The sequence below is a fragment of the Lycium barbarum genome, chromosome 12 (genome assembly GCF_019175385.1).
Source record: "Lycium barbarum isolate Lr01 chromosome 12, ASM1917538v2, whole genome shotgun sequence".
Taxonomy (NCBI): Eukaryota; Viridiplantae; Streptophyta; class Magnoliopsida; order Solanales; family Solanaceae; genus Lycium; species Lycium barbarum.
This window is the reverse complement of record NC_083348.1, coordinates 87,272,238-87,287,700: the sequence shown is the minus strand read 5'-3', so window position 1 is coordinate 87,287,700 and position 15,463 is coordinate 87,272,238. Positions and strand designations below refer to the sequence as shown.

The window sequence follows — 15,463 nt, the reverse complement described above, 5'->3', positions numbered from 1 at the left end:
TTTTTGTGGTTTCTGGGTTCATTGTGAAAGAGTAGCAGTTCTAGAGGGGTGCCCCTATTGTTCAAAGTATTAGCATGTATCAGCCCCTAGTTAGATATTTATCATATTTTAGTTGTGTGTGCATCCATGCTACTTTTGTTAGTTTAGCTTATTTTGTGGTACTATGTATTCATGTGTTCATTTAGTGTAATTTGCGTTCTTGTTCAAGGTTGTGTGCTAGCTGTGGTTGAAATGGCCACCTGTGGTGCATGATGTTGTCTCTGTTTGTTTCCTTTATATCCGGTCGCTACATTCCAGTCCCTTTTCTTTGTTCCCTCTCTTATTCTCTCGAATGCGATGTGTTGATTATGTGTGTGTTCCTCCTAGAAGTAACATCTGAACCTTACATGATTCCTCCGTTTCCAGCCTTTTTAACTGAATTGATAACCCTGCTTCTGTCCAATAATTGTTCAGTTAGGTGTGGCTAAATAAATATACTCAATTTTGATACATATAGAATATCACCATATATAGCTTTCTTCCCGTAAGCAAATTTAATACTCTAAATGGGCAAATGGTTGATTTCTTCCTCAGTCTCTCTGTTAATAGTTTGAGGTTTGTTTGACTATATTCATGTATTGTTGTCCTGGAAACTGGATTTGCTCTACTCTTTTGGTTGCTTGAACACAATTTTAGGCCTGAACTTGTTTCCTCTTAACAGTTTTTATTAGTATTGAGCTTTACTGCTCATTTTATTTATCTCTATCTGTCACCAGTTCGGCAACGAGCTTTATTGTGGGCTACCATTATTTATGCAATGTTTTCCTTGGTCTCTTCACATGCTTGCTTATTCGGTTGTCATGCTGTCTTAACGGAACAATTGCACCCTGCCTAGACTACCACTCTAAGTGTTCGTTTTGTTGATAGTATGTAAAGTACGCCTAGTATACACAATATGTACTCAATCTACATGGTCCACTGGTCCGTTTGAATTTGCATTATACACGTTTGGTCTTATTTGTTAGTTATGTACTAATCCTTTTTCTTTTCGTTTTTTTTATGCATGATATCTCGAGTCCAAGGGACTCGTCACCTCCCGCATTCGGTGTTGGGCTAAATGCCTAACGCAATTTCTCTCGAGTCAGCCCATTCGCAGCAGTCCGTATGAAATCACTGGGCCAAAGCCCAACTGAAGCAGACAGCAGCAGTCCTAAAATAGGCTGAGCCCATTTTAATTAAATTCATGTGGGCCCTTTAATGTTTGTTTGCCTCTATTTGCTTGTGTGATATTTGTTGAACAAAAGAATAGTGATTGGTTTTATTTAGTCATGCTAAATTCCATCTATAATTAGTAATTAAGGGGGTAATTTTAGCACTATAACAACACACGTCCCCAACGACAGTAGCTAGAACATTTAAAATCACGTTAAACAATTGGAATTGGAATCATTAAAAGTCAAGGATAAAGCTTGCGTGAATACATTTTCAATCAGCTAAGTTTTTCACAAAAAAAAAAAAAAAAGATTTCAGACGAGTTTACACTCGGATCTCATTAGGATCTAAAGTTGTTAGAATTTGATGAAGTATTACCAAACTACACCAAAGTCAATTACTTCTCTTTGAGATATATAACTATTTTCCCACAAGTCCTACTTTAAACAACAATGTTATATTTCTATTTGTAACTTCAACAACATTTGCAAACTATCTTCCAAATATTTAAAATATTATATTTGTATTATTTTAGCCTAATTAATTATAAATCCGGTCGGTTAACCATTGTTAATAGGTCTTAAAGGGTGCCTAACACCTTCCCTTTAGACTAATTGAACCCTTACTCAGATCTTTTGGTTTCATAGACTTTAAAATAAAATCAACTTTAGATAATTACTTTAATTAACTTTAGGTGTCCTAATTCACCACAATAATTAGGTGGCGACTCCTTAACATAAACAAAAAAAATAGGAATCACCAATATGTTGTACTCTACTTTAACCCGGTTAAAATGGGGTATGACAAATGTCACTCCCTCCCTTTACTTTTACTTGTCGACGTTAACATATCAAGGGAAAAAATTCTTCTTTTTATTTTACCGTTCACATTAATTATTCATTTTCAAATCATTTTCTGAGGCTATCGAGATTATATGCTAATAAGTATGGATATTATGATATAATATATACTTTATTTATTAATTTTCAAAGAACGTGAAAAGTCAAAAGTGAACAAGTTATGTGTAGGAGCATTAAAATAACTTTTGATACAAATTTATATTGCTATTGTTCGTCCTCTCTTCACGTTTAAAGTATTGACAAAGAAGGAAAATGGGGATAATAGAAATAAAAAAGAAGATAAATATAGAATAGAAAATTAGACATATATTTTTAGTAATGTGGCCAAGTAATATGGACGAAGGGAGTACTTCATTTTTATTAATTCTTAAAGAACGTGAAAAGTCAAGTATAGTAATATGGCCAAGTAGTATGAGACGGAAGGAGCACTTCATTTATTCATTCTTAAATAACATGAAAAATCAAAAGTGAACAAGTAAAAGTGCACGGAGGAAATAAATGTGTCGGAGAATTCAAATTGAAGTGCATACTTCTATACTTGAGAAATGAATAAACATTAAGTACTATGACATATTAAAAATGTCCACGTGAGATAGGAAAATAGTTGGGTAAAGTGTACAAGTTATATAGCTTATGGTATAAGCAGTCATTGCGGGTACAATCTGTGAAGCTTTTGGTACAGTTGTTTAAAGTTGTGTTCGTCCCTTTATACATGAGAAGAGAATAAATATTCAGTACTATGACATATATCCACGTGAAATTTATTAATTCTCAAATAATGTGAAAAGTCAAAAATGAACAAATTAAACTGCACGGAGGAAATATATTTGTGTAGGAGAATTAAAATTGAACTGCATATGTCTATAAATGAGAAGAGAATAAATATTTAGCTAGATCATGAAAAATAAAAAGTGAACAAGTAAAAATGTACGGAGGAAATAAATGTGTCGGAAAATTAAATTTGAATTGCATACGTCTATATATGAGAAGGGAATTAAATATTAAGTACTATGACACATGTCTACGTTAATATGGACAAAAGGAGTACTTCATTTTTATTAATTCTTAAAGAACGTGAAAAGTAAAGTATAGTAATGTGGCCAAGTAATATGAGACGAAAGGAGTATTTCATTTATTAATTCTTAAATAACGTGAAAAGTCAAAATGAACAGGTAAAAGTGCATGGAGGAAATAAATATGTGTCAGAGAATTAAAATAGAAGTGCACAGGTGTATACATGAGAAGAGAATAAATATTCAGTACTATGGCATATATCCACGTGGGATTTATTAATTCTCAAAGAATATGAAAAGTCAAAAGTTAACAAATTCAAGTGTATGGAGGAAATAAATTCGTGTAAGAGAATTAAAATTGAACTGCATATGTCTATACATGAGAAGAGAATAAATATTCAGCTAGAACACGAAAAGTCAAAAGTGAACAAGTAAAAGTGCACGGAGGAAATAAATGTGTCGGAGAATTAAATTTAAAGTGCATACGTCTATACATAAGAAGAGAATAAATATTAAGTACTATGACACATGTCTACATTGGATATAAAAATAGTTGGATAAAGTGTACAAATTTTATAGCTCATGGTACAAGAATTTAATGCGGGTACAATTTTTAAAGCCCATGGTACAACTATGGGCAGCTGTGTTCGTCCCTTTACGGGGCTTAAGTGCACGGAGGAAATAAATGTGTCGAAGAATTAAATTTAAAGTGCATACGTCTATACATGAGAAGAGAATAAATATTAAGTACTATGACACATGTCTACATTGGATATAAAAATAGTTGGATAAAGTGTACAAATTTTATAGCTCACGGTACAGGAATTTAATGCGGGTACAATTTTTACAAGAATTTAATGCGGGTACAATTTTTAAAGACCATGGTACAACTATGGGCAGCTGTGTTCGTCCCTTTACATGGCTTATATATAATAAAATTGAAAGCAATGTGTACATTTTAAGTATTACTCCCTCCGTCCAGTTTTACTTGTCACATATTGACTTAACACCCTATTAAGGAGTCAAAAATAGAATGAAGAATTTACCATATTACCTATAATTACCTAATGATTGAAATCAATTAAAGCTTACAAAAAAAATGTGCAACCAACTAATTAAGTAATGGGTTCCAACAGTTCACATATTCCCCATAAAAAGTTGGTTTTGGAGCCAAAATTTTCATATTAAGCCAAGTTTGACTAGTATAACTCCAAAATGTTGGAAAAAGGAATTGAAATTTTTGCATATTAATACTAAGGGTAAAATAAGAAAAATGTGGTAAATTATCTCTTGATTTTTTAAAGTGGACAAGTAAAATTGAACAACTATTTTTAGTATAGTGGACAAGTAAAATTAGACGAAGGGAGTAGTCAGTAATAAGCTACTCCCTCCGTTCACTTTTACTTGTCTAATATTTCAAAAATAGATTTTTTCACTTTTACTTGTCACTTTTAGCATATGAAAATAAGAAAATTTATTTTTTTCTATTTTACCCATAATATTAAATACTCACTTCAAATCATTTTTCAAATTCAATAAAAATATACACCAATTAATATAAATATATTGATAAATTATGCACTTTATTTAATATTTTTTTTAAAATGTGTATAGTTAAAAGTAGATAAGTAAAAGTGAATGAAGAGATTACATGTATTAATTAGAGTCCGAAACCAAAATAACCCAAAAAAAAAAGGGGTATGAACCAAAATACCCCAGAAAAAAAAACGGGTACAAAAGTGCCTTTAACGCATGAAAAGTGCCTTTAATGCGTTAAAAGACTTAATGTGGACGGAGCCGTTAAGTCCTTTAACGCATGATTTTCATGCGTTAAAGGTCTTCCTTTTTTGGTCAAATTGTGTGACAAGCTTTAACGCATGATTTTCATGCGTTAAACCTTTGTCTCTTTTTTTTTAAAAAAAATTCTTTCTTTCCTTCTTTTTTCCTTTCTTTCACACTTTTTTTTTACATACTTTAGACATACATTAATCATGTTTCGAGACTCCAAAACTTGAATATTTTATATAGAACCCTATTTATTTTTGTGCGATTAATAAGGTAGACTCAACATATCAAAGATACACAAAACTTCGGATTGTCGTTTTAGTGGTTAAAAAGTGCTCGAAGTCCATTTTTGTTTGAAGACTTGTTGTCATTAGCTTTAAGTTATTTATGTTTTAGGGTTACACATTATTTTTATATTAATGCGTAAATTTATTTTGACAATTTCACAAATAAATAAATTAACAATAAATAAAAAATTAACAAATTAATAATCCATAATCAATTAACAAATATTAATTCACAATCAATTATTTCTGTGTTTTTTTTTTTTTTTTTGCGTTATCCCCTTCAACACCCAACTAATTGGAGTCTGCAACTTAAATAACTTCAAAAGTGGGTTTGGGTACTAAAATAACCCATTAACGAATAACGAACAATAAGTTAAATCCTGAATAACGAATAATAAACTAAATCCCGAATAACGAACGATAAGCTAAATCCTGAATAACAAACGATAAGCTAAATCCTTAGTTTTATATTCAACATCATTAACAGAATTACCGAAAAGGATTAGTTAGTTAACATAATTATTTGATGAAGGATTAGTTAGTTAATATAAAATTTTGTTTGTTATTACTTTAACTAGATGAGTTAAGTAAATTATAATTGACAATACAATATCATGGATTATTCAAAATAACTAATTAAATCCTCCATAACTTATCCTAGTTAAGTAAGTTCTAATTAGAGATTTTTTTAGTTAATTTCAAGAATAATGAATAATTTAGTATTTACAAATACGACACCTCCATGGATCTCCGTTAATTATGGCATTGTTAATATATTTATTTCTGAAATTGTTTTTCCCATGTTATTTACTTGTTTATCCCATGTCAATCGTTAAATAAATTAGTTCATTTTTTTACTAATAATATCTTCTCAACGCTCCCGCTGAGGTTTGATCCCTGGTGGATGAGATTAAAAAAAGTCAAAAGCCAAAGGCTTTACCACTCTGCCAAGTTGGTTAAAGTAACAATGTAGACACTTTTTATTATTTTGTATGTTCACTAACGCTATCTAACTTGTTTTCTTAAATTGAATTTGGAACCTTGAAATTGACATTGAAAACATCATTATCACGGGATTATGGAATTGAAATATATTTTTCGCCATTAGATTTAAAAAAGAAATAAATGAAAATTGCACACTAATTTGGGGGAAAATTGAAATTGAATGGGATAACTGACGTTTTTCGAAAATTCGGGGCGGCCTAACAGCCTTGCGGTAGTTCAGACGCATAGATCTGGAAAAAAAAACCCAAAATAAAAAAAATCGCATCAAATGGACATCCGAGCACAAATTTATGATCATTTAAAATTTCACCAACTTACAAATAAATTAGTGCGCAAATGGTTTTTTAATGGGTTATTTTGGTACCCAAATCCACTTTTTGGGTTATTTAAGTTGCAGACTCCAATTAGTTGGGGGTTGAAGGGGATAACGCAAAAAAAAAAAAAAAACACTTAAATATTTGATCATGAATTGATATTTTGTTAATTGATTATAAAAATAAAGTTACGCATTAATATAAAAATAATGTGTAACCGTAAAACATAAATAACTTAAAGCTAATGACAACAAGTCTTCAAACAAAAATGGACTTCGAGCGCTTTTCAACCACTAAAACGACAATCCGAAGTTTTGTGTATCCTTAATGTGTTGAGCCTACCTTATTAATCGCACAAAAATAAATAGGATTATATATAAAATATTCAAGTTTTGGAGTCTCGAAGCATGATTAATTTATGTCTAAAGTATGTAAAAAAAGTGTGAAAGAAAGGAAAAAAGAAGAAAAGAAAGAAAGAAAAGAAAGAAAGATTTTTTTTTTTTTTTAAAAAGGGACAAAGGTTTAACGCATGAAAATCATGCGTTAAAGCTAGTCACACAATTTGATTAAAAAAGGGAGACCTTTAACGCATGAAAATCAAGCGTTAAAGGATTTAACGGCTCCGTCCGCGTTAAGTCCTTTAACGCATGATTTTCATGCGTTAAAGGTACTTTTGTATTCATTTTTTTTCCTGGAATATTTTGGTTCATACCCTTTTTTTTGAGATTATTTTGGTTCCGGACTCTATTAATTATCATCTTTAATTTTGGTCGACACCAGGACTTCAGCTATGACTTTGCGAGTTTGTATCAAACTTTAAAAACAAAAAGGCACAGCTAGCGAAATTGATTACAAAAAGACGTGCATGACTTTTGTGAGTACCGCTTCCTTATTTCGGTGATTTTATATATACCAGCAAAATATGCCCGTGCATCCAACATGTTTATTCACTTTAATTAGTCAGTCTTTAAGGTTAGTATTTTATAAATAACTTTTAATAATATTCTAATTGTTATTATATATAGATCACTTTAGTTATAATAAAAAAATAGAATTTAAAAATTTAAAACATACGATGGAATTAAGTCTTGGAGATGGAAAGAGTCGGATTTTTTTTCTCATTCTCGTGACAATGAAAGTTGTTCATCGATGTGAAGAAGAAAATTATTAAGAATATGAGAGAAAATTAATATTTTGATTCTATTTTTTCTTTTAAATTCTTTAATATCTTATATGTATACCGACAGGTTGATATCCATCGCAATTAACTAATTGTTCAGATCTAAACATAAGAACCATTGTTGTATATATTGAATTTTTTAAAAACAAAACTAATAATTTTTTTTATTAAATTAATTAAAAATATGTTAATAAGGGGTAAATTAGTTACATTATAATTTTTTATATTAACAATTATAGATAAAAAGAATTGTTACAAAAAAATCAAAATTAGAAAAATATATGTTATATCATAAGTCACCAAATTTTAATTCTGAAATGAAAATATAAAGTAATACATTTTATAAATGTAAAGAAACAATAATCAGATAATGCAAAGGAGAGTAAAATAAGTAAAGTATTAACAAAGAAGGATAACGGAGATAAAAGTCACTCCATCCCTTCACTTTTACTTGTCCACGTTAACATATCAAGACTCAAGAGAAAGAAAAATTTCTTCTTCTTATTTTACCCTTCACACTAATTACTCATTTTCAAATCATTTTCTAAGCCTATTGAGACTATACACCAATAAATATGAATATTATGGTAAAATATATACTCCCTCCGTCTCATATTACTTGTCCACTTTCCCTTTTGCACGCCCCTTAAGAAATCATAAATAAAATATGTGTTTTATATTTTACTATCTTACCTCTATCTCTCTCCAATAAATACATTCTAATCAAAATTGACTATTTTCAAGAATATTTAATACTAAGGGTCAATATTGATTAGAAAGAATTAATTAATTTTATTTTGATTTTGTAAATGAAAAAGTAATTTGGACATATATTTCTAGTATTGTGGTCAAGTACTATGAGATGGAGGGAGTATTTCATTTATTAATTCTTAAAGAAAGTAAAAAGTCAAAAGTGAACAAGTAAAAGTGTACAAAGGAAATTAATATGTGTCAGAGAATTAAAATTAAAATGCATACGTATATACATAAGAAGAGAATAAATATTTATTACTATCACATATGTTCACGCGAAATAAAAAAGTAATTAGTTAGAATATCAATTTATATAACTTTTGGTGTAAATTTACGGTGCTGAGAAGACAAAAAGACTCAGTAGAGAATGGGCATAGGAACACTGATTAAGAATATAACAAATTCAAAAAGCAAGAAAAATGAAAGAGGGCAATTGAAAGGTACACGTGATTAAAGGAGAAGCCAAATGTAGGCCCAACTTTATGGTATAACTTATGTTGCTTTTAGTATAATCATTTGTTGCTTTGTTAATACTCCCTTTCCATTTATATATAGTAGATATATACTGAGCAAGTTTTGCACTACATATAGCGACATGTTCCATGGTTATAGATGAAGGGGAAGGTATCTTGGATAAATCATAAATGTACTATGTCTATTCATGAGTACTGCTTTTTTTTTTTGGTCGTTCTATTGATTGCTTTTAAAAGCAAGGTCAGGTCTGGTTTCTGTTGGACCTAGTATTTTAATGAAAACAATTAATGTAATAGCCCTACTCCTTGTTATGGTTGTGATAATTAAGGAAAAGGTGTGAGTTCGAACATTTTTTAATTTTCATAACAGTAAAAATAATTCGGGGACATCCCTAATGTTGTGGAGTAATTAAAAGAAGAATTAGAATGTTTGTCTTACCATACAAATTCATCGAGTTTATTTTCTACTAAAAACTTTCGAGCTATGTTAATAGATATGGACAAATAAAAATAGACGGGGGGCCGGGGTATTAAATTACATTTTACTTCCGATCAAAAGATAGCTTTTTTTAAAAAAAAATTTTAATTTCCTTTCTTTTTCCGCAAGACTTATTAATTATTTTCCCCTCAAAATTGAGCTTAATTACCTCGAATACTTTTTGATATATTATTTAGACTTACTTATTTTAGATGATTTGTTATAAATAATTTCTGGACCAGCGCTATGTGATCTTCAAGGGTCTAGTTTTTATTACAAGATTATAGAGGCTCTGTTAGGTAGAGACGTGTTAGTAGTCATTTAATTTCGGTTCATACTGTATTGAAGTCACACTTGACCAAGTAAGGAAGTGGTACTCACAAAAGTCATGCACAACTTTTTAGCATTAAACACCTTGCATGCTTTCTTCTTTATTCGACAGGACCTTTTTTTCTTTTTTTTTCCTTTCTGGGTACCACACTAGACTTTATTAATACTGACAAAGAGAAAAAGAAAGAGGAGGGGGGGGGGGGGGGTGTGGGGAGGGGAAGGTGAAATTGATTCATGTAGAGACGTAAATGAAAATGAGTTGCATTCATTGTAATACATATGTGTGGTTGCTGAAACAAGACAACAATAACAACGAGTCTCACTTCCAAATAAGTTTAAATTGATTATATGAATTTCATTTCTTCATTTAATTTCATATCATATCATCATCGATCATATTGCCGCTGGACCACATAGAGACGTATGGCCCCACTCGTGAACTAAATTATGCAATGTTTTATAGTTGGAAATTAGAACTGTATATAAGGAATCTTATTAGCGCAGGTGTAAGGCACATGGATATTGGATAATGTAAAGGGAAAGAATATTATTGGGCGATATTTAAGAAAAATTTACAGAATCCTAACAGAGTTAATTAATTAACAAAAATGACAGCTAAAGATTTACATTCCTTAACAGACACCTATATAGCTGGACGAGAATCTTACTAATAACAATCTCAAAATATTCGGTTCCATTTTTTTTCTTTTATCAGAATCATAAACATAATCCCTTAATCTGTGGGTCTGTTTATCTTTTAAACAACATATCATTCAAATATGCTGAAATGGTAAAATAATCTGTTATTAGCTGAAGTTGACAAATTTGTTTTATCATAAAGAAAAGACGAAAATAAGAATATTAGCTGAAGTTGGCAGATTTGTTTTATGATAAAGAGAAGACGAAGATAAGTATCTGGACTGGAACCACAAAAGGAAAGGTAAAATGAAGGGTTCTTAACATTGGATCTGAACAAGGAGATGAAACTGCTACTTCGAAATTAATCTTGATACTACTGTTTGGTATTATATTCAGCATAATTACACAATCTTGTCCTTAGACTAAAAGGGTGTTGAAGAATATAACATTGTCATTATTATTAAAAACCCCTAAAAACAATAATGTTAACTAGTACAAGATTGCATAGTAAAAAAATGGAGGCGAAACTCATTACATCTCCGAGGATGGTGCATTTACAAATGAACAAAAGCTACATCATTAGGTGGCTATTAACTGGATTTTTGTACTTGATTAACAACTTTTAAGAATATACATTAACATGTTCTATCGTCCTTGAGACAATGATGCACTGAACTCATTAACAGAACATCTGTCATTATCTTTTGCTGATCCACAAACATCCAAGTATGTTTCAAACTTAAATATGGGCTGCTTAGGACTTGGGCATTTCATTTCACTGTTTAGCATGAGAATTAGGGCAGCCATGGTAGGACGGTCCCTAGGATGCTCTTGAACACATAGAAGGCCAACGTGTAGGCATCGCGTTATCTCTTCTGGAGATAATGGGTTGATCAATGTCTCGTCCATAAAGTCTAACCCCCTTTGCTCACTCCACAATTTCCATGCCTGTAATAGTTGTACACTATAATGAGTTCAAGACATAAATATGAGTGAAGTTGATCAAAATAGTAAGAGAGCATCAGACGACGAGTGTACTGACGTAATTGAGGAGATTAAGATTCTCTTCAACGTAAAGGAAATTTGAGTTCTTCTTGCCACTTATGATTTCTAATAGCAAGACTCCGAAGCTGAAGACATCAGATTTTTCCGAGAATACCCCCCTCAAAGCATATTCAGGAGACATGTATCCACTGCATTTGTTGCCCAAAATACATTAGTGCTTTCAGAAAGTAAATTAAGATAACAGCTTCTTTTTATTCAAAGTTGGATTGTACAGGGTAGCATTGTTAATTGGAGGATCTGAACTTCTGTCAATTGAGAAGTACAGAAATAAGGTTGCTTACTATGTTCCAGCTACTCGGTGAGTATGCACTAGTTGCTGCTGCTTCTGAAACGTTCTTGCTAAACCAAAATCTGAAATTTTTGGATTCATCTCCTCATCCAAAAGGATATTGCTAACCTTCAAATCCCGGTGGATAATGTTCAAACAAGAATCTCTGTGCAGATATAATAGCCCTCTACCAACACCTTGAATGATGTTGAACCGTTTAGGCCAATCTAGCAGTTCTTTTTGTGATGCATCTGATCATTAATGTACGAACAGTTAATAAAGTATCAACTCTAAGAAACCCTTGGACAAGTTATACATGATGGCAACTATATTTCCAGCCATCCAGGAGAATTTGTATTTTAGGAAAATTTAGCAATGCGAAAGCTTTATTTGGACTCTTAAGAGATGGAGAAAAAAAATTAGAAGATAGAAAAACAGCAGCCGTACCAAAGAGAAATTTATCCAAGCTTCTGTTTGGCATGTACTCATAGATTATAAGAAGTTCTTCCCCCTCAATGCAGCACCCCAGGAGTCGTACAAGATTCCTGTGCTGGAGTTTTGATATCAATAAAATTTCATTCTTGAACTCCTCTATGCCTTGCCCCGTTCGATTAGAAAGTCTTTTTACTGCTATTTCTGGTCCACCTTTTAGCTTTCCCTATGCAAAGTCCGCCAATTAAAAGTCAAATGATCAGAACACATATTTTACAAACCCCTCCCCTCCCCAAAAAAAGAAAAAAAGGAAAAGAAGCTACAATTCATAATTTTAATAATCAAATCACATGTAATGCAATTTCCACGGTAAACTTGAGTGTATTTGATCACATATTAGGTTAAGTGCTTGAGGAAAAGTGTAGTTACCTTGAAAACTGGACCAAATCCTCCTTCCCCGAGCTTGTTATCTACTTTGAAGTTATTTGTTGCTGTGGCAATTGCCTCAAATTCAATCAGTGGAAGTTCAATTGGATCTTCTTTCTTTAAATTGCCAACCCAGAAACTTTCTATTGTGTAGTCTTTTGAAATGTTGCATGAATCGCCCAGACTAAAGCTTCTGGCTCCTTTTCTCTTCTCTCCTGTTAAAGAAAGCAAATAATCTCATGATCAAGCTAGACCGTCCGTTGCATAGCTGTGTTGACAAAACCATTAAAGTATTTTAATTTGTCAATCCTATTTTTTCCCTTGTTAGATTTAGGGAGGACATATAAAATTACCTGTTGGATAAATCTTGTGCTTGAGAAAACAAAATAGACCAAAGCCGAAAAAGAGACCGGAAAATACTGCAGAACATATGATTAGTGCTCTTTTACGCTTCCGCATACCTGGAAAGACTGAAAAATAGTTTAATAAACTACTGCAGCAGATGGATTACTCGTAAAGTTAGTGTAAACCAAATTAATTAGTAGTTACCTAACTCTGAGTAAGCAAGCCGAAGGAAAAGATCTTCCCCAGAGTATGAGTAATCCTGCATATCTAAAAGATCTCCAGACCACACCATACACCTAATTCCTGCCACATAAGCATAAGCTGTGCAAGAACAATTTTTCAAACACAACCTTTCACATTCACTAGCACTATCAAGGTGAAAAATAGCAGCAAGATCAGGCAGTTTCAGTCCACTAAACTTCAAAAATGCGTCCTGCTGTGCAACCCCAGAAGATGTGCTGTTTCCCTTCGGCTGGCATAGTAATTTAGTTCGCCTCGCACAACCACCTGTCCAGTTTCCTTTGCTCCATTCGTCATTAGACCGTGGCACAAACCCTCTTAAGCAGCTGCAAATTGGTAGTTTGTTCTTGCTGCAGACTGCTGAAGGTCCACAAGTGTTATATATATCACATGGTGCATGTACCATCTTAGCATAAACATCCCAAGTTGGATCTCCATCGGTCCACTGAACAACTTGAACAGACCCTGTAGATTGAAGTTCCACGAAAGTTAGGAATGAATTATTTGGGAGAAAGGTGAAATATGTAGTTCCTCCTTGAAATTCTTGCTGAAAAACAAACTGAACTATATAGGCTGCTGAATCTATATAAGGCAGACCAATGAACTTCAGTCCATTCCACTCCCCGGTTCTGTAGTAGGGAGTAGATTTGTTCCATATGAAAAACTGAGGAGGAAGTTGCTCCGAGATTCCAATAGAAAAATTTCCTGGCGAGGGGTCGTTTTCCTTCTGCCAAGAAGATAAGAGCCATCTCTCCCCAGTTTTCTTATTAAAACCTATTTTCATTCCTGGCAAGAAAGTATCGCAAGGATAATCAAAACTCTCAAAGAAGCATTGTCCTGAGACATTATCTTTAAGTACTAAATTCCCACTGTTCAGGAGAACAACTTCAACTGTGTTATTAGTGGGGACAGACACATTGCTTGACCAGATAACATTCTGTGTACCATCAAGAAGTACCGAATTTCCATTTTTGCTAATTGAAAGACTTGCCGCAAAATCAGAAACTTTAAGTGGACTTTCTCTGTTTGCAACCCACACAACTTTAAGAGGAGGGATATTCTTAAACCATATCCCCAGGTACCTTTTATCGGAATTGGCAGGAGTAAAGAATCCTAATTCAAAAACCTGACTAGCAGAAGTTAATGTCTCTCCTACTAAGAGTTTTTGGGATTGCAGTATGGTGTCTGAGGCATTAATGTAATATGATTGAATGATACAGTAAGAAAGAAGAGAGATCAAAAGAATTTTCCAAGCTTGTCTAAATCCCATTTTCATAAATGGAATTCTATCCTAATTAACAAACATCAAGGGACACTTAAAAGAGTCATAGCTCAATTAACAATTACCAAAAAGAGGAAGTAGAAACTAGAAAGAACCTTGTTGAAATTCTCTTCCAAGTAATTCAACATGGTGACGAGAATTATATAAAAGAAAAAAATATAAAATCTATCAGAATGTCCAAAAAAACTAATCAGAACATTTTTGGACAATGATTTTTTTTTTTGTTTTTTCCTTTTCTAGTGTATGTTATAAGAATGAGTATTGAAGTCAAATTTAAACTTTCCCCCTAGATACCTAGGTTTAAACATATGCACACAGCATACTTGGGCGTAAAGTCACTATAACTTGTCTTACTTGATCTGAGCTTTATTTGGACTAAACACTAAAGTCCACATCTGGGAATAAAGATGTTATATTTAAAACAGTAACTTAAGAAGAAAAAAGGAAAAGGAGAAAAGGAACAATGCAAAATAGGCTGACCTGAATACAGCAGTACTTGAATTCCAGGTCAATTTCTCCCTTGTATCTCAACAAGTCCCTAAAGACCAAATTTACAATGTCAACACTCTGCCGACTAGGTTTCAGATCATCTGATGCACTAAGTAGGCGTTTGGCCAAAGATTCCAATATTTTTCACTTAATGTGGAATTTATGGAGTTGGAATTGAAGATGGAGTTGTGTTTGTTTATACTTTTTGCAAATAATATTTGGAACAATGTTCATGCTGGAATATATTTAAATGCAACTTCAAAAGTGAAAAGTGAGTTGGAAAACAGGTTATAAGTTGTTTTCCAAATTTGAAGTACAACTTCAAGTTGGATTTTGGAATTTTCACGACCAAACGCTGATTTTGTGAAATTTATTCTGGAAAAAAGCGAATAATTTTTATGGCCAGACGGGTCATTAATACAACAACAACAACAACCCAGTGAAATCCCACATCGTGGGGTCTGGGGAGGGTAGAGTGTACGCAGACCTTACTCCTACCAAGGTAGGATGACTGTTTCCGAAAGACCCTCGGCTCAAGAAAAGCATAAAAGCATAAAAAAAAAAAGTCAGATAAGGCTAGAAAAATCAAAGCGACATGGAAAAGCAAT

General features: G+C 32.3%; 1 protein-coding gene across 4 annotated transcripts; it reads right to left on the bottom strand.

Annotated features, from left to right (window-relative positions):
* Window positions 1-10,741: 10,741 nt before the first annotated feature.
* Window positions 10,742-15,094, bottom strand: LOC132623394 (G-type lectin S-receptor-like serine/threonine-protein kinase At1g61490). 4 transcript variants are annotated; one of them, XM_060338140.1, is made up of 8 exons: window positions 14,847-15,094; window positions 13,049-13,870; window positions 12,853-12,969; window positions 12,503-12,714; window positions 12,089-12,299; window positions 11,655-11,892; window positions 11,351-11,501; window positions 10,742-11,256 (listed from the first exon to the last, which is right to left on the bottom strand). In XM_060338140.1, the coding sequence occupies exons 2-8, from the start codon at window positions 13,866-13,868 to the stop codon at window positions 10,954-10,956; spliced, it is 2,052 nt and encodes a 683-aa protein (XP_060194123.1). In that variant the 5' UTR covers window positions 13,869-13,870; window positions 14,847-15,094; the 3' UTR covers window positions 10,742-10,953. The 4 variants fall into 4 exon arrangements, with proteins under 4 accessions (XP_060194123.1, XP_060194124.1, XP_060194122.1 ...); XM_060338141.1 differs by having other exon boundaries at window positions 13,049-13,549; window positions 14,847-15,083; XM_060338139.1 differs by lacking the exon at window positions 14,847-15,094 and having other exon boundaries at window positions 12,853-12,960; window positions 13,049-14,487.
* Between the last annotated feature and the right edge of the window lie 369 nt (window positions 15,095-15,463).